The sequence below is a fragment of the Natator depressus genome, chromosome 9 (assembly GCF_965152275.1).
Source record: "Natator depressus isolate rNatDep1 chromosome 9, rNatDep2.hap1, whole genome shotgun sequence".
Taxonomy (NCBI): Eukaryota; Metazoa; Chordata; order Testudines; family Cheloniidae; genus Natator; species Natator depressus.
Genome location: NC_134242.1, coordinates 100,839,639 through 100,864,028, shown reverse-complemented (window position 1 = coordinate 100,864,028; position 24,390 = coordinate 100,839,639). Strand labels below are relative to the sequence as shown.

The window sequence follows — 24,390 nt, the reverse complement described above, 5'->3', positions numbered from 1 at the left end:
AAGTATGCATCAAACGTACCGAAAACCTTTTCATAGTTATCTTTATGACTGTCATCAGTAAAGTCAATGGATTTAAAGAAATGCTCTGCCTGCTTCTCCATAGCATAAATTGAAGAGCATACCTGTATATCTTCAGTTTCTTTATGGAATTCTATAGCAATTCAAAATCTTGCAAAATACTGCTTCCAGTCTGTCCATTGTGAAGGTTTGTCAAAGCTGAAGTTCTCTGGGACATTAAAGAGCAGCAAGTTGATGAGATCCTGCAACCTTTTGTGGCATCATTGCAGGTTATCTGCAACCTTAGTTGCTGTTTTCCTTCTGTTACTGTTCTCTGGCACTAGTTTACTTCTGAAACTATGTCACATATTTCTGGTACATGGTAAGTTTTAGGGCTGCTATTAGCAGATCAGGCTTGTGTACCAGACATAGACTGGCCAAAGAGCTTCCTGCTCAGAGAGAGAGAGACCAGATATGTTCACTGTAAGATCCTTTAATGTTCTTCCAGGTGTTGCTGGGGTTAGGTTAAATAAGGCATGTTACAGCACCACCTAGTGGCTGAACAGTATAATACAGTTTAGTATTCCATTACACTCTCCCTCTTTTGCATAATAACAGGTTTCAGAGTAGCAGCCGTGTTAGTCTGTGTCTGCAAAAAGAAAAGGAGGACTTGTGGTACCTTAGAGACTAACAGATTTATTTGAGCATAAGCTTTCGTGAGCTACGGCTCACTTCATCGCTGTAGCTCACAAAACCTTATGCTCAAATAAATTTGTTAGTCTCTAAGGTGCCACAAGTCCTCCTTTTCTTTTTACTCTCCCTCTTGCAGTCTTTAAAGATTGATAGCAACATCTAGTCTTAGGGCTGGATTCACCTTCTAGCTCAGGTCCTGCTCTTTGGGCTAGACTGTGATTGGTCCGTGGTATGGCCATGCTGGAATGAAGTGCCACAATCTAGCCCTGTGTACTTCCACCTCTCACTGTTATGCATTGGGTGTAAATCCTTGTCTAGGGACCTAAATAAGTGGCCTGACTTTTCAAATATGTTTTGCATCTATGTACCTCCCATTGACTTCAGCGGTTTCTCAGCATTGCTGAAAATTACGCAACTTGCTATTTAGGTGCCTAAATATGGATTTAGGATGCTAACTTTAGGCACTCAAGTTTGAAAATGTTAACTTGGGTGTATAACATTGTGATTTTTTGCAGGATTTGGCTGAGGATCATTGTCTCTGGGGTGGAACTCATACTATATATTTACACACAGTATTGCTCATTCTCATTGTAGGCATGGGCCTGTCATTGTCAGGTAATTAAAGATGCCTCTCACTGTGGTTGTTCTTCAAGTGCTTGTCCGTATATATATTCCAGTGTTGGTATGCATGTGCCCATTGCACACCAGATGGATGATTTGGCCAGCAGTGTCTGTTGAAGTGACTCATTATTAGTATTTACTATTGTGCTAGGTGGTGTACAAACAAAACAAAAAGAGAGACTGTGTCACAAATAATTTACAATCTAAGAGTAAGACAAGAGACAACAGATAGAAACAGACAAACTGGGGAATACCAGGAAACAATAAAACAGCATTGATCAGCTTGATGGGCTGTGGTCTCAGCACACCAATAGCCTAACCATTGTCAAATTTTTTTATAGGCATCATGGCAAAGGACACTTTCCACAGTATGCATCCGATGAAGTGAGCTGTAGCTCACGAAAGCTTATGCTCAAATAAATTGGTTAGTGTCTAAGGTGCCACAAGTACTGCTTTTCTTTTTGCGAATACAGACTAACATGGCTGTTACTCTGAAAGGATTTGAAAGTGATGTGAATATCCTTGTGCTTCCAACTGAGTGCATAAAGGGTGGGTCACCCCAACTTCCCTCAGAGTTTGCAGTGATTTCCTCTTTGCACACTGCATGGCCTCTTGCTTATGCAAATTTATGTAAATAGATAGGTACTTAAATTAGTTTAGTGATAGAGTTTCCTTTTTTCTTTGTAAGGAGGCTGGTTTTTGTTTCTTTATGTGGGAGGTATTCTTGGTACCGCTTCAGTCATCATGGCCGAATATAAATCCCCAGGTGTTAAAGACTACCCATTCGTCACAGGAGCAATGCCCTTGAACAATGAGTATTCTAGATATTTGACTTTTCTGGGTGTGGCACATATCACAGATTGATGTGCCACCTGCAGATTGTTCTCAGAGAACCCAGAGGGTGAGAGAGTCTCATCAACAATTGCTGTTAGATAGATTGAGGCATCCAGCCTCTGACATTGGTCTGCTGGGGTGGAACCATATGATTGGTTGTCTTAAAAGAGTGTTTCAGCTGCTGCCGCTAGAGGACCTACCATCTTGAGTGTACAAGGCCCACCATCTAACTCAGATAAATCCTCAAATGACAGAGGAAGAAAGGTGCACAAAATTCAGAGAGAGAAGAGACAGAGATCTTCTCTTCCGGGCCTTTCAGCCTGCAAGAGCCATAAATTCTCTGTTTTTTTAACCTAAGGGTACCTTGAGACCAAAATGGGTTCTTCTAGCTCCTGTTTAGGCAGTGGACTCCGTCCCTCAGGATTGGCTACTCTGTTACCTCAGAGATCCTCCATTTTTGACCCTGCAATGTTAAAATTCCAATGTTGATGACTGTGGCATAGATGACTACTGTTCTGATGGCCCCTGTCCTGACTGTTTCAGGATTGTCTTGTCCAGTACTGACTTTAGCAGCACCATTATTCTCAGAACTGACATCTGCATTGAGTGTATCACAGACATCGACTTCACCCAGTGCCAAGGGCTTACTTGGTAATTAAGGACCTCTTTATATCCTTGGTACTAGACTTACCTTCAGGGTCACTAATAGGGGAATCTGCACCGATGTCAGTATCAGCTCCAGTACCTACTAGATCTTTGATAGTCCCAAGAACACAGTCAGGATGGTTGCCAAACACACCAACCGGTACTGCCCTGCCTCTGCATGAGGGGTATTCTTTCTCCAGTCCAGAGGACGAGAACAGCAGACAAGCTTCATCAGCCAGATCTCTTGGGTTGAAGTATTCATGGTCATCCATGCAAGGCAGGGATTCTTTTTTTTTTTACTATCAGGGACACAGGAACCTAGGAAGGATAATCCTTGATATCCTCCCCTTGGACACGAGCCTGATATGTTTATCAGCGCCCTTGGCCTTATTGGGCCCCGTGAGGCATCCCTTGTGCTCAGAGAATTCCATCTGCATCTCAGTCTGGACCCAGTTTTCTCTCCTCAGCTTCCCGAGAAGGAATCATGTGCCTGATTACATCTCATGAGGAATTACAAGCAGGAAAACATCCTACTTCTGCTCACATTTCTTTCGGAAGAAGTGGTAATGTCAGAATTATCTGTGTCCACTCAAGATAACTGTAACTCATTTCAGGCTGTGATGAGGAGAACTGCCTGTAGTGATTTCTGTAGAGGTAATCCAAGACAAACCTCACAAACTCCCTTTTTGAGTTTGTCAACACCTCTGTCCCAGATTGTTTGCTTCTACCCATAAATGAGGGTCTGTTAGACCCTGCCATACTACTGTGGCAAACCCCTGCCTTGTTGGCCTCAACATCCATCAGAGTGGATTGCCAATATAAGGTTCCCTCAGAAGATTTTGGAGAGTTTTATACTAGGGCTGTCAAATAATTGCAGTTAACTCACATGATTAACTACAAAATTAATTGCAATTAAAAAAAAGTAATCATGATTAATTGCAGTTTTAATTGCACTGTTAAACAATAGAATATCAATTGAAATTTATTAAATATTTTGGATATTTTTCTACATTTTCAAATATATTGATTTCAGTTACAACACAGAATACAAAGTGTACAGTGCTCACTTTATATTATTTTTATTACACATATTTACTCTATACAAATGATAAACAAAAGAAATAGTATTTTTCAGTTCACCTCATACAAATACTGTAGTGCAATCTCTTTATTGTGAAAGTGCAATTTACAAATGTACATTTTTTTTGTTTCATAACTGCACTTAAGAACAAAACAATATAAGACTTTAGAGTCTACAAGTCATAGAATCATAGAATCATAGAATATCAGGGTTGGAAGGGACCCCAGAAGGTCATCTAGTCCAACCCCCTGCTCGAAGCAGGACCAATTCCCAGTTAAATCATCCCAGCCAGGGCTTTGTCAAGCCTGACCTTAAAAACCTCTAAGGAAGGAGATTCTACCACCTCCCTAGGTAACGCATTCCAGTGTTTCACCACCCTCTTAGTGAAAAAGTTTTTCCTAATATCCAATCTAAACCTCCCCCATTGCAACTTGAGACCATTACTCCTCGTTCTGTCATCTGCTACCATTGAGAACAGTCTAGAGCCATCCTCTTTGGAACCCCCTTTCAGGTAGTTGAAAGCAGCTATCAAATCCCCCCTCATTCTTCTCTTCTGCAGACTAAACAATCCCAGCTCCCTCAGCCTCTCCTCATAAGTCATGTGCTCTAGACCCCTAATCATTTTTGTTGCTCTTCGCTGGACTCTCTCCAATTTATCCACATCCTTCTTGTAGTGTGGGGCCCAAAACTGGACACAGTACTCCAGATGAGGCCTCACCAGTGTCGAATAGAGGGGAATGATCACGTCCCTCGATCTGCTTGCTATGCCCCTACTTATACATCCCAATATGCCATTGGCCTTCTTGGCAACAAGGGCACACTGTTGACTCATATCCAGCTTCTCGTCCACTGTCACCCCTAGGTCCTTTTCCGCAGAACTGCTGCCTAGCCATTCGGTCCCTAGTCTGTAGCGGTGCATTGGATTCTTCCATCCTAAGTGCAGGACCCTGCACTTATCCTTATTGAACCTCATCAGATTTCTTTTGGCCCAATCATCCAATTTGTCTAGGTCCTTCTGTATCCTATCCCTCCCCTCCAGCGTATCTACCACTCCTCCCAGTTTAGTATCATCCGCAAATTTGCTGAGAGTGCAATCCACACCATCCTCCAGATCATTTATGAAGATATTGAACAAAACCGGCCCCAGGACCGACCCCTGGGGCACTCCACTTGACACCGGCTGCCAACTAGACATGGAGCCATTGATCACTACACGTTGAGCCCGACAATCTAGCCAGCTTTCTACCCACCTTATAGTGCATTCATCCAGCCCATACTTCCTTAACTTGCTGACAAGAATACTGTGGGAGACCGTGTCAAAAGCTTTGCTAAAGTCAAGAAACAATACATCCACTGCTTTCCCTTCATCCACAGAACCAGTAATCTCATCATAAAAGGCGATTAGATTAGTCAGGCATGACCTTCCCTTGGTGAATCCATGCTGACTGTTCCTGATCACTTTCCTCTCATGTAAGTGCTTCAGGATTGATTCTTTGAGGACCTGCTCCATGATTTTTCCAGGGACTGAGGTGAGGCTGACTGGCCTGTAGTTCCCAGGATCCTCCTTCTTCCCTTTTTTAAAGATTGGCACTACATTAGCCTTTTTCCAGTCATCCGGGACTTCCCCCGTTCGCCACGAGTTTTCAAAGATAATGGCCAAGGGCTCTGCAATCACAGCCGCCAATTCCTTCAGCACTCTCGGATGCAACTCGTCCGGCCCCATGGACTTGTGCACGTCCAGCTTTTCTAAATAGTCCCTAACCACCTCGATCTCCACAGAGGGCTGGCCATCTCTTCCCCATTCTGTGATGCCCAGCGCAGCAGTCTGGGAGCTGACCTTGTTAGTGAAAACAGAGGCAAAAAAAGCATTGAGTACATTAGCTTTTTCCACATCCTCTGTCACTAGGTTGCCTCCCTCATTCAGTAAGGGGCCCACACTTTCCTTGGCTTTCTTCTTGTTGCCAATATACCTGAAGAAACCCTTCTTGTTACTCTTGACATCTCTTGCTAGCTGCAGCTCCAGGTGCGATTTGGCCCTCCTGATATCTTTCCTACATGCCCGAGCAATATTTTTATACTCTTCCCTGGTCATATGTCCAACCTTCCACTTCTTGTAAGCTTCTTTTTTATGTTTAAGATCCGCTAGGATTTCACCATTAAGCCAAGCTGGTCGCCTACTCAGTCTACTCAGTCCTACTTCTTGTTCAGTCAGTCACTAAGACAGTCAGGTTTGTTTACATTTGTTTACATTTATGGGAGATTATTTACAATGTCATCTGAAAGCGAGAACAGGCGATTGCATGGCACTTTAGTAGCCGGCATTGCAATATATTTACGTGCCAGACATGCTAAACATTCATATGCCCCTTCATGCTTCAGCCACCATTCCAGAGGACATGGTTCCATGCTGATGATGCTCGTTAAAAAAATAATATGTTAATTAAATTTTGACTGAACTCCTTGGGGGAGAATAGTATGTCTGCTACTCTGTTTTACCTGCATTCTGCCATATATTTCATCTTATAGCAGTCTTGGATGATGACCCAGCACATGTTGTTCGTTTTAAGAACACTTTCACTGCAGATTTGACAAAACACAAAGAAGGTACCAATGTGAGATTTCTAAAGATAGCTACAGCACTCGACCCAAGGTTTAAGAATTTGAAGTGCCTTCCAAAATCTGAGAGGGACAAGGTGTGGAACATACTTTCAGATGTCTTAAAAGAGCAACAGTCCGATGCGGAAACTACAGAACCAAACCACCAAAAAAGAAAATCAGCCTTCTGCTGGTGGCATCTGACTCAGACAATGAAAGTGAACATGTGTTGGTCTGCGCTGCTTTGGATCGTTATCAAGCAGAACCTGTCATCAGTAGGGATGCGTGTCCTCTGGAATGGTGGTTGAAGATGAAGAGACATATGAATCTTTAGCGCATTGGCACATAAATATCTTGTGATGCTGGCTGTGACCACAGCGGGGAAAGGAGCAGAACGCCAGCAGCTCCTCTGGCGGCGGTACCGCCCCCTGCCCTGCCCCCCCAACCCTGTCCTCCGGTGGAGCTGCTGCTGTACAGATGGAGGAGACGCAGTTCCATGGAAAGGCAGGGGACAGGACTGGGGGTGGTACAGTCGCACCAGAGGAGCTGCTGGCGTGGGGCCCCCGGCTCCTCCTGTGTCTTTCCAGTATGCCATACCGGCTATAAATATCTTGCTGGTACGGCATACCGGAGCCTACTGCCGTACTTGCGCTGCTGATATATATATGTAACCCCTTGGGGTTTAGAGAGCATGGCCCCTTTAAATCTTTTCCCTAGTGGGGAGGGGGAGCAGTGAGAGAAAGGAGGGAAACTTGGGAGTGTGGTTCTGGAGCCCGAGGACAGAAGGGCTGAAGCTGGGAGGCCCTGGACAAAACGTGAAGGAGAGAGAACCTGCCTGAATCCTGGGAAGGACAGGGCGGCTGATCGGGGACATCCCAGGACAGGAGCCAGGAGGAGCACTGTGCCAGGGAGGAATCGTCCGAGAAGGACAGGCCAGAGCTGGACCCAGTATCACTGCCACCCAGAGCTGCATGGGGCTGTGAGTACTGGGGCTTGTGACTCTGCACTGGGAATAAGGAGGGAGGCTGCTAGCTAGTTAAGTGGGGAGGTGGTTGCTCTGTGTGGCTTTGCAGAAAGCGGCAGAAGAGGGCACCGGAGGGGTTTGTTGGGGAAAGTTCACTGGTGTTGAAGACGACCAGGAGCACCCAAGACTCACCATTGAACTGGAACTTTGCTCAGGACTCCTGAACTCTGTGTGCAGGTGCATTGCTCAGTGTCTGCCCTTTCAGACTGTGCTACCACTGGGCCTGTGGGGCCTTGGTTTGGATGCAACCCTGTTCTACTGATCCCCCTATATTTCCCCTTGTTGTTTTTCTCCTCTCATCCCTCTGTAAATAAATATCTCTATTATATCCATTGTACTTTTCCTGTGGGTGTGTGTGTTCACTCTGGGGGGTTTGGAACATGTGCCCCTGGGGTGGAGGGAATTTTTCCTGCTGCATTCCTGCGCGTGCCGTCTCTTGGCCAGAGCTGCCTGCAGAGCAGACTCCATCTTGGCCACGAGAGCACTAAAGTTACATGTATATGTGTATATATATATATATATATATGCACACACACGCTCCCCCCCAAGATCTGCCCCACCACATCCCTGTTACCAAAGAGTCTATTAACATCAAGTTTTTGTATGGCAAAGGAACAGAGGGGCAGTTGGGGTGGCCTACTCTTTATGCCTTCAGTTCAGGATGTGAGGACACTCAGGGTGCAGGCACTGCTGCAATGGACATTGTAGTCCAAGAATCTGTCTGGAGTGCACTGGGCTCATGCGCACCAATAGTGGGACTCATCTTGAAGAATGACAGTTATTGTACAGTAGGGAATAGTTTCTTCTTTATTTAAGACCTTGTTATTGCTTAATTTCAATCACTTCTCAGGTCACTATACAGGAAAACAGCTGTCACCTGAAATACTGAACCGGCTGCACATCATTCTGTGGGACAGAGCTGCCAAGAGCTATGAGGTTTGGAAACAAACATTGTCTTTGTTCTTTGCTTTAAAAAAACAATGAAGGATCACTGTTATAGGGTGATACTGGCCATTTAAGAGAGAGCAGAGCTAGTGCACCTGTGACTGATCAGCTACAGCAACTGGATTTTACAAGAGAGCACTTGTAAATGGAAGATACCTGGTGAGTCAAGGGGAACCTGAGAGACAGGAAAGGGGGCTGGTGAGAGCTGCCTGGGAGAGACAGTTATCAGAGACAACACCACATACCTAATATAGAACCTTAAGTCACTGTGCTGTTAACTTTTAGTCATGATGAATATTAACCATTTATTCAAACCCTTTGTTTCTCATCTCCAAAGCAGTTTGTAATCCACGACAATACTTTGCCTCTCACCCCATGACAACTAAGTTTCTTTAAGGATCCTAGCCAAAGGCTTTTTGAAGCCCTAAATAAATTGTTAATTGGTTCTCCTTTATCTACTACTTTATTGACACGTTCAAAGAATTCTCACAGACAAGACATGATTTTCCTTTGCAGAAACCATGCTGGTTAGACCCTGTTATATTTAATGTGAAAGTGAAAGTCTGTAACACGATCAAATGGCTGGAAGTTGAAGCTAGACAAATCAAGACTAGAAATAAGGTGTAAATTTTTAACAGGCTGATAAACCACTTGGAACAGTTTACCAAGGGTCATGGTGGATTCTCCATCACTGGCAGTTTTTAAATCAAGATTGAATGTTTTTCTAAAAGATCTCCTCTAGGAATTATTTTGGGGATGTTCGATGGTCTGTGCCCTATGGGAAGTCAGACTAGATGATGGGAGTGGTCCCTTCTGGCCTTGGAATCTATGAATGTATGTGACTATTTCAACCTTTGGATTCTTATGAAGCCTGATTTATTTAGCTTAGGAAAATGTAGTCAATTTAAACTTCAGTGTGACTGTTTATCTATTTATTTATTTATTTTCTAGGCAAAAAACTACTCTGAAGCCCTTCAGTGGTATAACTATTCTCTCAGCTTCTATTCATCTGGGCAGATAGATCAGAACTTGGCTAAGTTGCAGAGGAATATGGCTTCCTGCTACTTTCATCTGAAACAACTTGAAAAAGTGTTTATTTTTTTTTGTGGTATTGCAGTGTCAATGGGACTTGATTTCAAATTGTGAAAGAGTAAAAGGGAATGGAAGTTTGTTCTGTAGCTTTTCTGTGTTGAGTTACATGATTACACTTTGGACTTCAAGTTTTAAAAATGTACCCACTTAATTATTAATATATTTGTTTTCATTAGGGTCCCCCCACTTCTAGGTGCTGTACCAACATAATAGAGGCATGATTTCTGCCAAAAACAGCTTACAATCTAAAGAAATGATAGAGTAGAGAGAAGGGGTCCAGCAGATAAATAAAATGGCAAAATTTGTCATAGATTGTCATATCTTGATAATAAAATGTTTTTGATACTAATATGTTTTAAAATGGAAATATAAAACTGTCCGCATTTGCTACCTGACATAGACATTATTAGTTGGGTCATTTATTAAGGGTATCATGGTAGAAGTTTTTTCTTCAGAGTGGGCAATGGCGTTGTGCACCAGCTCAGAGAGATGAAGCAGCATGACTGCATCACTGGTGGAACAGACAGATGGGGAGCAACGTAAAAAGACACAAAGGTGGAAAAGTTGGGAGGGCCTTGAAGGACAAGAAGTTTGAGCCTGATGTGGTGGGAAAGCTGCTGTACAGCAAGGCTGCCTTGGAGTTGCTGGTAAATGGACTGTCTTGTGTAAAGTTATATTCCAGCATGTCATCAGACCACTAACTTCAAGTGAGCTGAGTAACAAAATGATTGCAATGAAGTATGCATTACAGAGAGGGAGCTTTAACAGCTGTAAAGACCTAGAGAGATCTTAGCATAACAACTAGTGTCACCAGAGCAGACTCATAACTAGTATCATCTGTAAAAAGAAAAGGAGTACTTGTGGCACCTTAGAGACTAACCAATTTATTTGAGCATAAGCTTTCGTGAGCTACAGCTCACTTCATCGGATGCATACTTCATCGGATGCATACCGTATGCATCCGATGAAGTGAGCTGTAGCTCACGAAAGCTTATGCTCAAATAGTATCATCTGTGTGTAAGTCTAAAAATCTTTCTACTCCTAAGATAGGACTTACAAAATGAATTAATTTTGTCTAAATTAAAAAAGCGTCTTGAGCAGTTGCTTTAAGTGATCACTAGATGGAGGTCTAAGCTACGTTTGTACTTTACAAATGATGTACAAACTTGTCTGCTGATACTGCCTATGTGGTCTCTAATTCTGAATGGAGAGCAGAGACATGTCGTGAGGTGCAGCCAGAGTTGCCCCTTGAAGTTAGACTCACAGCAACTAGTGTGATATTCTCATTGAAGTTGAGGGCTATTCATTTTCCTGTGTACACACCAACCTGACACTGCAAGTCTCGTGTCCTGTAGCACAATGAGAGTCTTTTGGAAATTCACTATATTCTATGAATGTGTGTGACAGATGTTAGGGGAGCAGTGCTGCAGCCTCATGTGTCCCACCCAGTTAAATTTCTGTAACTGAAGACTTTATAGAAAAGGGGAGAGTTAAAAAAGCTGGGAAAATAGTGGACAATTTACTTGAGTCTGGTCTCTAGAAGGGCAGAGTTGCTTTTTGGAGTTCTTCTAGACCAGTGTTTCTCAAATGTGGCCACCAGGGGCTTTTCTTGTGGCTACAACCTCCTGGGCTGTGATGGGGGAGGGTGGGAGCAGTGGCTCCTCCCCCTCCCTGGTGCTCCTGGATGCCTTGGTGTTGGTTGCTGGGGTTTCCAGCAAGTGTTGGGCCCTGCCTGCCTCCCTCTAGAGACACCTGGGGCACAATGCTGGAGGAGCAGGCAGCTGGTGAGTTCCGCACCTTCTCAGAGGTATGGGGCTCAGGATTTGGGCTTACGCCCAGGGGTGGCAGGAATGTAGGTTCTGGCTATGAGGCTTCGGGTTCCAGCCCCAGGCTCTGGCTGCACCCCACCCCCCCCATCGCCCCAACCCCTGATGTCTCCCCCAATCCCCATCCTGGGCTTAATTTGTACTCAGACTTGCCAGGACTGAATAAGTCTGCTGTGAAAAATGATACTTGCATGTTTGTTAATATCACTTTTCACAGCAGACTTACTAGCTAGCAATAAATAAATTACAATGATTTGGATATGTATATGTGCATATTTATTTGTTTTTCCTTAAGCTAATTAAGTATTTTAGGAAAAAGTGTGAGAGGGGCCACCAGCAAGAGTTGGTGGCCGTACTCTGAGGCCACCAAATACTTTGTCCTGAGAACCCCTGCTCTAGACACCATGCTAATAAGCACCGTATTAGAGCTGGTGCGTAGTTGCAGATATTGTTAAAAATTGCCTAGGTGTTTACATTCTAGGCCTCTGTTTTGAGTTCCTCATAACTTTTAAAAACTTTAATCTTTTGGGCTGAAGTTTTCCAGATCTGGTACGTACCTGAAGGTGAAACTTGGAGTAAAAAAAATTCAACTGTTTGTGAGTAGAAGGAGAGAGAAAAAATCATTTTTCCCCACTAGAAAGAAATTCTTTCAATTTATTTTAGAGCTTTACAAGCAAAATGGCTGAGGGTATAACGTGTAAATTTAACTGGGAAACAGCCCTCACTGTGGAGAAGTGCCTTTATATATTCTTATGATAGAGGGTTTTGATTTGGCTAAATCAGAAGAATTTGAACATCACACTGCACATTCGTGGACATTTTTAACAGTAGCTCTTTAAAACAATGTTTGATCAGAAACTAGGCTGTACTATACATGTATGTCTTAAGGGGCCCTTTAATCTAACATACAAAGACATATAACAAGTTCCAGAGTCTGGAAGTTGAAGTTAGAAAAATTCAAATTGGAAATAAGAAATTTTCACAGTCAAAAAGTTGCAATTAACCATTGAAACAGGTTACTATGTGATCATGTAATTAAAGCCTATGATAGCATGTAAACATGAGGGGACCAACTTAAGGTTGCACAATGAACCTTAATTATGGCATTGCCTAACTTGAGTGCTTGGCTCTGCAACCTTAATGTTATTTTAATGTTGTTTTGTGATATAATTTCCTATTTAAAAAAAACAAAAACAAAATAACAATAATTATATCATTAGGAACTATACTGACCTTCAACTTGTGTCATCAGCAGGGTTTGGTTTGTGACCATTAGATCCACAGCACTGACCTTTGCCACTTGAACTAACTGGTAGCAGTAGGAAAGGAGTACTTGTGGCACCTTAGAGACTAACAAATTTATTTGAGCATAAGCTTTCGTGAGTACAGCTCACGAAAGCTTATGCTCAAATAAATTTGTTAGTCTCTAAGGTGCCACAAGTACTCCTTTTCTTTTTGCGAATACAGACTAACACAGCTGCTACTCTGAAACCTGGTAGCAGTAGTCAGCTATTAACATCTCCATGGACCAGCCACTAGAGGGAGATGAAGACACACATTTTAGCAGTGGGTTTCACAGCTATTTACTGACAGCAGAAAAATGTACAGACTCAGGACATCGGGGTTCAATTCCAGCTTCTGAAGGAGAGTTTTCTATAGTGGTTATAGACCTGTCTGTCCCTGTGCTTCCAGCTGTCCCAGCCCCCTTCTTCTCATATATACCCTCTGCTCCTGTCCACCCCTCCACCCTTGCTTTTGCCCCCATCCTCCTCTACTCTTACCCTATTCCCCACTCCCACTCCAGCTCCTGCCTCCCTCTGTGCCGATCCATCTTCCTCCCGCCCCAACTTCTACTTCCCTCCCCCTGCATGGTTCCTGAAATCCCTTCTTCTTGCCCACCATTCTTCATCCCTCTGAATTCAAGTCAGGCTTGGCTGCATCCTCTTTCATCATGCTCAGCCTGCTTGCTAGCATCAGGAGCATTGAGATAATAGGAGAGACAGTCTCCCTGCTCTCAGTTGCTGTGCCCAGTGCCACGTCAGCCCCTGGCTGCTAGAAGGAGCAATTTCAGCAAAAGTCCTCCTCACCACCTCCAGGCTGGGCTGGAACATACTTAGTGCAGATGGAATCATCAAAAAATTAACTGCCAAACTCTAGGAAGTCTTTAGCTTTCGTGGGCTAAAACTCACTTCATCGGATGCATGCAGTACAGCATGCATCCGATAAAGTGGGTTTTAGCCCATGAAAGTTTATGCTCAGATAAATTTGTTAGTCTCTAAGGTGCCACAAGTACTCCTCATTCTTTTTGTAACAGTTGAGAAATAGTGTGTGACCCTGGAATTAAAGACTGTATTGTTCTGTATTAAAGACAGAATTAGGGGTGTGTTTGCAACTGTAATTTTAGCATTTCTTGAGTTTTAAATGTTTAACTGCTCCACAGCTCAAAAGCTTATTTTTGTGACTTTTATTTTGTTTTTCAACTCTGGATAACTTTTCTTTTGTCTGTAAAGCACCCACCTTTATATAGCTGTGGAGCTGTATAAACAACACGTATGTAATCATTAATATGTTCTCTCTCAGTTTAGCGCACCCCTGCTACAATGTGTGTTACTGACTCCTTGTCATGACTGCGATAAAATCCTGTTAATCTTTTCTGTCAACAGGCAAAAGAGGCAGTGAAGGAAGCAGAGAGGTGTGATCCCAGCAGCATCTTCACTCAGTTCAGTGTGTATAAGGTTGCGGTCTTGGAGGGTAACACTGAAAAAGGTAGAAACAGTCAGAAGGGTAAAATGTTGCTGTGTACATATGAACACATGATTATTTTGCAGTTTTATTGATTTGGTATTTTCCCAACAAAAAAACCACCTTTGACTTAGCCTGTTTTTCCACCTATGCCCCAAATTCCTTTCTCCCCTTCACCTTGAAACTAATTGAAAATGCTGTCTGCATCACTGCCTCAAGTTTGTCTTCCCCAGCTACATCCTAGACCCTCTCCAATCTAGCTTCTGCCCTTTCCACTGAAACTGCTCTCACCAAAGTCGCTAATCGCCTTCTCTTGGCCAAATGTCAGTGCATCAGTTGCATTGTTGATTTCCTTGGTCTCTGTTGCTTTTGACAATGTTGATCATCCTCTTCTTGATTTCTTATCTACCCTGGCTTTTGTGATACTGTACTTTCCTAAGTCTACTCTTATCTCTCTTACCATTCTGTCAGGTTTTTTGATGGGTGGTCCTCCTCTCTCCCACTTTCTGATGGGATCTCATAGGTCTCCATCTCCAACCCCCTCCTTTTCTTCCATATATTGTATTCTAGGTCAGTGATTCTCAACCAGTGGTCCACGGACTCTTGGGGGTCACAGACTATGTCTGCTCTTATTCTCAGACTTGACTCCTTTTTCTACCTTCCTTTCTGGAGGGTCATAATCTGAGTCTTCTTGATTACAAGTAGCTTGTTTGCTGACCAGGTATGTTCATTATCTGCAGCTCCTTTGTGCTGTCATTTATGGGCAGTTGTCTCCTTCCCCTATCAGCTAGGTAATTTGCATCGACACAGATGCTTTTTAGCTTGCTTTTGGATCCAAAGCCATCAGCAGAACTCAGAGACTCTGTCTTAAAAGGGACACAGTGAACTTCCACCTGAGTTTTGATTACTTTCCACTTTTAACTCCTGCTTCTAAAACACAAAGCGATCTGAAAAAGAAAACACAACCTATTGTGGCTCCTTTTTGGAGCCCTAGTAGGATTTTAATTAAGTAGCATGGTTGCTTGCATTTTTTTCTTTTAACCCCTTCTACAATATACACTGCATATGTCAGGAAAATGCACATTTTTTCATAGTTTAACTTCTGTAACATTATATTAACCATATCAGTTTTTAACATAAGCTGTAACTGTTTCTTTTGTGCTCACAGTTTTCATGTACCCTTATCAAAGTGGCAGTCTGATTACTCAGAGCCAATTTCAGTGTTCCTAACATTGCTTCTTTGTGCACTTCACCCCTGCTGTTGCTGCAGAGGGTACTGTCTTTTTCATTTCTTATTCTTTTACTGCAGCTTTTATCTGCTACTTCGTTTAAAAAAAAAAAATCCAGAATCTCTCCCCATTCTCCTGATTGGTCTTTAAAAAGATATTGAACTTTATAAAGCATTGAGGTACCTTAAGGGTTAAATATCAAAGCCAAACAACACTAATTACCTGTGTCAGGCAAAAAGCGTTTGTCAGTTTGGCATCTTTGAATAAAAGATTCAAATGGATTTTTAGTGGTATTATTTAAAAAAAAACAACCGCAAACCAAACCAATTAATCTTAAACCAACAAAACAAGAGTTTTACAAACCAGTAGTGTTGATTTAGGTCCTTAAAACCTCACATATTTACACAATATATTTGCACACACAGAGAGATACATACATACACATACATACATTCTCTTTTTCTTAACATCCCTTGCACTGCTCTAATAATTTTTCCAGAGCTATACATAGATTACATTCCCTTTTATACATTTGGGGGCAGTTAAGTTCCAATAGAAACCCCTTATGTTCTTTTAGCGAATTTGACTAAATTGTCCATAGTCAAATGATTTAAATCTGATTGTCTCTTTGCCTGGATTATTTACATTCCTTTGGAAAAGGGCCAATTTTTCCTTTGAATGGCGCAAAGAAACCAAGAATTCTCTTCCTATAACAAAAAGAAAAGGAGTACTTGTGGCACCTTAGAGACTAACCAATTTATTTGAGCAAAGCTTTCGTGAGCTACAGCTCACTTCATCGGATGCATACTGTGGAAAGTGTAGAAGATCTTTTTATACACACAAAGCATGAAAAAATACCTCCCCCCACCCCAAAGTGATATAAGCTATTACCAGCAGGAGAGTGGGGTGGGGGGAGGTATTTTTTCATGCTTTGTGTGTATAAAAAGATCTTCTACACTTTCCACAGTATGCATCTGATGAAGTGAGCTGTAGCTCACGAAAGCTTATGCTCAGATAAATTGGTTAGTCTCTAAGGTGCCACAAGTACTCCTTTTCCTTTTGCGAATACAGACTAACACGGCTGTTACTCTGAAACCTTCCTATAACACTTTTTCTTTTTAACATTTTCACAACTTTCAACTGTTTAATTTCTTCCAGCCTCTGCAGAGTTAACTTGTCACTCTTTTTCCTTAAATCACGTGTTTATCTCCCAGAATGACACTTTCATCAGCTCAGATTATCACCATTCCAAGTATTGTGCGAGGGATCTAAATTCCTCATGCCTGTACTTACTCCTTCCCTTATTCCTGCCACTAAGTCCCTCAGGGCTCCCAACCTGTTTTCCAGTCTCTTTATCTGTTGCCTGCCTTCTTGTCTGGGCCCGATCCTGCTTTCCTCGCTGGAGCTTCCACATTTATTTGACAAATAAAATTTGCAGAATTTTGCAGAATTTTAAAATATTGTGTGCATAATTTTTTGATGCATAATTTTTAATTGTTTGGTGCAGAATGCCCTCAGGAGTAACTCTTGTTGGTATTAGCCAAAACATGGGAGAATGGAGCCCCACCCGGCCTATGGGTTATATATTAGAGGGAGTGTTCTGCTTTCTGCGACAACCTGACATTTGGACAAGATTGGGGTGCTAGACAAGGTTTCCATTGTTTGGCAACACTGTCTGCAGTAGCCAGAAAAACCACGTTAACACCTTTCTAGCCAGCACTGTGCTTAACTGTGGAGAAATGCTAACATATTTACCTAGTCAGAACAGGTTTCCCAGGGGGAACGTGTGAAAATTAGTTGAAGATGTCAGCCTTTCCACAAATCAGTATGATATTTATGTTGAAATATCAGAGTACAGCTACTTTCATGTGCTTCTATGAAAAATTCTGCTAACAGCTGGTTTCTTGTGTATTTCAGCTGTGGAGGCAATTGTTGCAATGGGGAAGTTAGCAGCAAAACCAGCTCAGCATGAAGATAAGCTACTAGCAGATGGAAGTGCAGCCACCAGCCTTCTGAGTTTAGCTGCCCAGATTGCTTTAGAGGTAGGTAGAGCTGATAATATTTTCTTGGACTTCTGCTTCATTGTCAAATAAACATTGCAGTTGTAGCCTATCCAACTTGTATTTTTTCTTGCTATGTGCTACACAAGAGAAGACTTGGCTATGTAAACTCAAGTGTGTTGAATAAAGTGAAGCAGAGGTTTATTTCAAACCAAAGAAATAAAGTTTTAAAAGAATTCTTAAGGAAAATTCCTGAGCTATAGACGTTAGTAGATGGACATTGCTTCAGATGCTTCCTTAGGTCTCTCTTCTGTCACAAGCTACAGAATTTCTGTTGTCTTCTATGGCTTGATTGCTGAAGATGCTCAATTCAGAAGGAAGAAAAGGAGTACTTGTGGCACCTTAGAGACTAACACATTTATTTGAGCATAAGCTTTCGTGAGCTACAGCTCACTTCATCGGATGCATGCAGTGGAAAATACAGTAGGACGATTTTATAGACACAGAGACCATGAAACAAAGGGTGTTACCATACACACTGTAACGAGAGTGATCAGGTAAGGTGAGCAATTACCAGCAGGAGAGTGTGTGTGGGGGAACCTTTTGTAGGGATAATCAAGGTGGGCCATTTCCAGCAGTTGACAAGAACGTGCGAGGAACAGTGTGTGTGTGTGTGTGTGGGGGGGGGGCGGGGAATAAACATGGGAAGTAGTTTTACTTTGTGTAATGACACATCCACTCCCAGTCTTTATTCAAACCTAAATTAATTGTATCCAGTTTGCAAATTAATTCCAATTCAGCAGTCTCTCACTGGAGTCTGTTTCTGAAGTTTTTTTGTTGAAGAATTGCCACTTTTAGGTCTGTAATCGAGTGACCAAAGAGATTGAAGTGTTCTCCGACTGGTTTTTGAATGTTATAATTTTTGATGTCTGATTTGTGTCCATTTATTCTTTTACGTAGAGACTGTCCAGTTTGGCCAATGTACATGGCAGAGCGGCATTGCTGGCACATGATGGCATATATCACGTAGAACCCCGACCGGGGGTATTCTGTCTGCTACCCAAGATCCATAAACCTGGAAATCCTGGACGCCCCATCATCTCAGGCATTGGCACCCTCACAGCAGGATTGTCTGGCTATGTAGACTCCCTCCTCAGGCCCTATGCTACCAGCACTCCCAGCTATCTTTGAGACACCACTGACTTCCTGAGGAAACTACAATCCATCGGTGATCTTCCTGAAAACACCATCCTAGCCACTATGGATGTAGAAGCCCTCTACACCAACTTTCCACACAAAGATGGACTACAAGCCGTCAGGAACAGTATCCCTGATAATGTCACGGCAAACCTGGTGGCTGAACTTTGTGACGTTGTCCTCACTCATAACTATTTCACATTTGGGGACAATGTATACCTTCAAATCAGCGGCACTGCTATGGGTACCCGCATGGCTCCACAGTATGCCAACATTTTTATGGCTGACTTAGAACAACGCTTCCTCAGCTCTTGTCCCCTAAAGCCCCTACTCTATTTGCGCTACATTGATGACGTCTTCATCATCTGGACCCATGGAAAAGAAGCCCTTGAGGAATTCCACCATGATTTCAACAATTTCCATCCCACCATCAACCTCAGTCTGGACCAGTCCACACAAGAGATCCACTTCCTGGACACTACGGTGCTAATAAGCAATGGTCACATAAACACCACCGTATACCCTATACTGACCGCTATGCCTACCTACATGCCTCCAGCTTTCATCCAGACCATACCACACGATCCATTGTCTACAGCCAATCTCTACCATACAGCCGCATTTGCTCCAACCCCTCAGACAGAGACAAACACCTACAAGATCTCTATCAAGCGTTCTTACAACTACAATACCCACCTGCTGAAGTGAAGAAACAGATTGACAGAGCCAGAAGAGTGCCCAGAAGTTACCTACTACAGGACAGGCCCAACAAAGAAAATAACAGAACGCCACTAGCCATCACCTTCAGCCCCCAATTAAAACCTCTTCAACGCATCATCAAGGATCTACAACCTATCCTGAAGGATGACCCATCACTCTCACAGATCTTGGGAGACAGGCCAGTCCTTGCTTACAGACAGTCCCCCAACCTGAAGCAAATACTCACCAGCAACCACACACCACACAACAGAAACACTAACCCAGGAACCTATCCTTGCAACAAAGCCTGTTGCCAACTGTGTCCACATATCTATTCAGGGGACACCGTCATAGGGCCTAATCACATCAGACACGCTATCAGAGGCTTGTTCACCTGCATATCTACCAATGTGATATATGCCATCATGTGCCAGCAATGCCCCTTTGCCATGTACATTGGCCAAACTGGACAGTCTCTACGTAAAAGAATAAATGGACACAAATCAGATGTCAAGAATTATAACATTTAAAAACCAGTCAGAGAACACTTCAATCTCTTTGGTCACTCGATTACAGACCTAAAAGTGGCAATTTTTCAACAAAAATACTTCAAAAACAGACTCCAGTGAGAGACTGCTGAATTGGAATTAATTTTCAAACTGGATACAATTAATTTAGGCTTGAATAAAGACTGGGAATGGATGTGTCATTACACAAAGTAAAACTATTTCCCCATGTTTATTTCATCCTCCCTACTGTTCCTCACACATTCTTGTCAACTGCTGGAAATGGCCCACCTTGATTATCACTACAAAAGCTCCCCCGCCCCGCCTCTCCTGCTGGTAATATCTCACCTTACCTGATTGCTCTCCTTACAGTGTGTATGGTAACACCCATTGTTTCATGTTCTCTGTGTATATAAAATCTCCCCACTGTATTTTCCACTGCATGCATCCGATGAAGTGAGCTGTAGCTCATGAAAGCTTATGCTCAAATAAATTTGTTAGTGTCTAAGGTGCCACAAGTACTCCTTTTCTTTTTGTGGATACAGACTAACATAGCTGCTACTCTGAATTCAGAAGGTGAAGCTGCTTATATGTTCTTAAGGAGCTCAGATTCTGGGGTTGGGAAATCGTGAAGGACTATGAAAAGTTACTTGTCCCTCTTGTTTGTCTGTGAGCAGTGACTGAATAGTGTGTGCACTGAATGAATGAATATTGGCATATATAGAGCAGCCCTTTTAGCTATCTCTTGGGCTTTGCTAATAATATCCCAGGTTCTAATGGCTTCCCCAAGCTGTATTGATCCTGTTCTGTCTATGGACTGATTGTGCAAGGAATCACAGGATCTTTCCTTAAGATTTTTTCCCTTGCATCTGGGGATGTTTCTTATGCAGAATCCTCTGGCCTTTCCCCCATGAGAAGGGCATATAAACCCAGCAAACATTTTCCAGTTGTGGGTAGGATGGCGTTGTTTGAGGATTGGCACAGCTTTTAGAAAACGTGTTTGTTACTTGTTTTCAGACTGAACAACAGGCTGTGGCTATCAAAGCTTTGGAGTATTTATCTCAGCACTCACAAGATTTCCAACAAGTGTTCACAGCTTTAAAGTGAGTATTTGAGATACCCGTAAAGGAAGGGAATTTCTGCTGCTTTTCTTTCTTTTAATTTTTTACATCTAATGAATTTTTAGTTTTCATGAAGGTGAAGAACTGAGCAGGTGATGTGTATTATGCTAGCCAGCAGCTCCTACGCTGTTCAAATCCAGAGCATCCCATGACACTGCAAAACATACCTCAATCCTGAACTGCCACACCTTTAGCCAAGCCTGTCATAGGCCTCTCTTGAGCAGTGGATGCCAGTTGCTCTGAGTTTAATGTTGTTTTTGTGATGTGGACAAATGACCAGTAGTGACTAGAATGAAACTACAACAAATGCATTTGACTTGCTATCGATGATCTCCAGAGGTGAAAAGGCTGATTTGGTATCTAGCCCTAGAACTTGGGTTTGTTGATAACTAAGTAATTTTTTAAAATATCATGTTAAAATATTCTACCCTATTTTAAGAATAATAATTATAAGACAAACATATTTCTTCTATTGTTTACCCCAAGCCAGCCAGGCATTGATTTAGCAAAGTGGAGGACAAAATAAATGGTGAGGATGGGAAAAATCTTACAAAGTTCTTAATCCCAATCTGATACCCTGTATCTTTCAGTAGGTATATTGAATTAATGGCATGGAGAAGAGCTGGGAAAATGTTGTCTCTTGTTGGGGCTGAAAAGGCACAAAATATTGATGGAGATGTAATTTCTAAGTCTCATTTTCTGTGTTTCTCTTGCATGTAGGTGTTTGGTTCGCCTTGTGTTGTCAAAAGTCATGGCAGAACCCAAAGAGAATAGGTGAGGCCATTTGCTAAATACATTTCTGTACTATGACTGCCCACTTAAAAAGGTATATATGGTTTTTATTTTCTTATCATGTGATTATGGGACCAGTCCCTATTCAAGTCAAACACCAATTGACATAACTGAATAAGAACTTCAGGGACTGGGCCTAGTGGCATCAAGTGCGACCATCTCTTCACCTTCTATAACTTTCCTCCAAGTACCTGCACTCCTCCCCCCTCTTCTGTTAACTGGATGCCAGCATGATACTAAATCAGTCCTCAGTGGGGAATGTGGATCAGGCTGCTTCTCTGAGGTTGACATCTCCGGTTGACATTTGGAGGATGTGCCTGTCAAGAGCTCTGAGAACTGTGTGGTCTTCCCTGCCAGAGATCAAGCATTTTTCAACTCTGTGTTGAGTGCCCAAAAGCCCGGGAAAGGAATACTGTTAATGGTAGACAATGGGTCTCCTTGGACTGGGCTCTATCACTTTGCTATGACCCAAGTTGGAGTTAGTGCCATACAGCTTAGTTCTGATATTGCAAGGAAACAAGGCTATGAAAATGAAACTTGGAAGATGAGTCTGTGGCCTCCCTTCTGAAAATCTCCTACAACACTCATCCTTTGGGCCTACAGATCTACAGGTCTATAACGCTCTTACTCTTACTACGGACCTGCAATGCTGCTACTCCAGGTCTTACAACACTGTGGGTTTTGAGTCTATATGCTTTTGACAAAAGCAGGAGTACTGTATCTGTAATTAAAGTTATTGTATTCTGTCATACCATATAAAATAATAAAGATTTGTAAAACTGGATTTTTCTTCCACTCTAGGACTAAAGATATGGACATGCTTGTGACTTACTTGACCTCAGGTGCGTAGTTTAATTTCCATTTTCTGTGGTTGTACATCTATGAACATGTTGATGGTACAGTTAATGCTGTGTGTTTCTGCTCTGGAAAGCCTGCAGACGAGCTGGAAGAGCTTCATTCCTAATACGGCCTGTAACAGTGTTAGCTGCGTTCCTCAGACAAAAGGCTCCCCCGTCCTACACAGTTTCCCCTTGGGGAAACCTTACTTATGATCACAAATGCAGTCAAAACAATCAGGTACCAGCCACACTAGCAGGCTTAGGAGCTTCAGTCTGGGATGGCTCGAAGTGACAGTTCTCTACTCTATCTGCATGGATAGGGCTCAAAACAGCATCTTTATTAGGCGAGCAGGAGCTATGACAAAAGAAAAGGGTTGTTTTGTTGTTACAAGTTTTCAATGTGAATTTATAAATTTGGTAGTTAAAGGCCAAGTGCTGGGCTTTTCATTGTCCTAGCTATTTACAAGAAGAGGATTGTTTATATTCAAGTGACTTCTGTTCTTCCTCTAAAACTTAGAAACTGCAGAAAATAATATAAACTTGGTAAGAGAAATGAGGGGCTAATTACAATACTGACACTCACTTCAGTTTACCCCTCGCCTCCCTCCCAAGGAATCCCTCTTCTTCTTCGAGTAGTGTTCTTATGAGTGCTCCACTGTAGTTGTGTCTGCATCCCTGCGCTGCTGATCAGAGAACTTTGGTAGCAATGTCTGTTGGGCCCACAAACGTGCTGTCTCTCCTTGTGCTGCACCACGAGGCAAACCAGTGTGTGCAGGCTAACTGTCCTCAGTTCGCAACCGCCCCAACTAGAGATGGAGCCTTTAGCTGCTTGTTAGCGGATCTTTAGCTCTCCTTTTCAGTTGTTAATCTTTAGATTTTAGAAACCCTTCTTTTGACTTTTATTTGGCGGTGCCTTTAAAAAAAACCATCAACAAAAAGAAGAAAGAAAGACTTTATTCTTGTGTCGACCCCAAGTGTTGGGTGACCCCCCTGGATAAGGATATGCCTGGCTCTCTGGGCTTCAAGAATTGTCGCACTTCCAGAGAAACAATCCCAGTTTTGGACAAGCACTCCTCTTGCATTCACTGTCTCGGAGAGGGCCACATCCAGCAAAAGTGTTCCCTCTGCCAGTAGTTCCAACCGAGATCCCACAAGGACAGAGAGCTCTGCCAGAAAATCATCTTTATAGTAGCGGCTCTCCAACCTCAGCCCTCCAGTGGACGTGACTCTTCTCTTCAACCTTGATTTTGAAGGATAGTGAGTCAAAGAAATGGTCCGGGGACTCCTCTCACAAGTTGAAAAAGAGAGTGGGAAGACCCCTCAGCGAGCCCAGGGATACCTGAAAGCGATCACCACCTTGCTTGGTATCCTCCGCACCGCTGGCACCAAGATCACCCTGCACCCACATCTCACGGCGAATGTCCAGTACCGTTGATAGGCCCCTGGACCGTTTGGGGACAGACACCGAATCTTTGGTACAGATACACAAGGGCAAATGCCCTAAGACGCTCCTGGTATGCGAGCTGTCAGTACTGCCAGCAGCATTGGCCCATGCGGCACTGGAGAGATTGGTATGGGTGAAGTTCCCATCTCCCCTGGCACCACCACCGATGCCAGGACACTTGGTACAGGTAGAATTCCATCAGGCTGGTGACCTGGCTTTGTTGACTTTCAGCACCTAGAGAGCTCATGCTGAAAAGAAGTACAAGAGGTTCTCCTGCACAGCAGAAAGTCTTCCATAGGACACTCTTACCTGCAGAAATGGTCCAAGTTTCAGATTTGGTGCACGTCCCACCAAACCTCTTCAGTGTCAGCAACTCTTCCGCATATTCTGGAATATACCCGACTGTTAAAAAATTGGGGTTATCCCTGAGCTCCCTGAATGTCCACCTAGCAGCTATTATAGCATTTC

The 24,390-nt window shown here is 42.9% G+C and overlaps 1 protein-coding gene across 1 annotated transcript in view; it reads left to right on the top strand.

The window, feature by feature from the left end:
* Positions 1–24,390, top strand: part of TEX11 (testis expressed 11) — a 134,340-nt gene that overhangs the window by 62,744 nt on the left and 47,206 nt on the right. Inside the window, exons 14-20 of the mRNA XM_074962808.1 lie at positions 8,341–8,426; positions 9,387–9,524; positions 14,017–14,119; positions 17,242–17,366; positions 20,744–20,829; positions 21,568–21,621; positions 22,441–22,481. Coding sequence (XP_074818909.1) covers positions 8,341–8,426; positions 9,387–9,524; positions 14,017–14,119; positions 17,242–17,366; positions 20,744–20,829; positions 21,568–21,621; positions 22,441–22,481 — 633 coding nt within the window. The remainder of the gene's footprint in view (positions 1–8,340; positions 8,427–9,386; positions 9,525–14,016; positions 14,120–17,241; positions 17,367–20,743; positions 20,830–21,567; positions 21,622–22,440; positions 22,482–24,390) is intronic.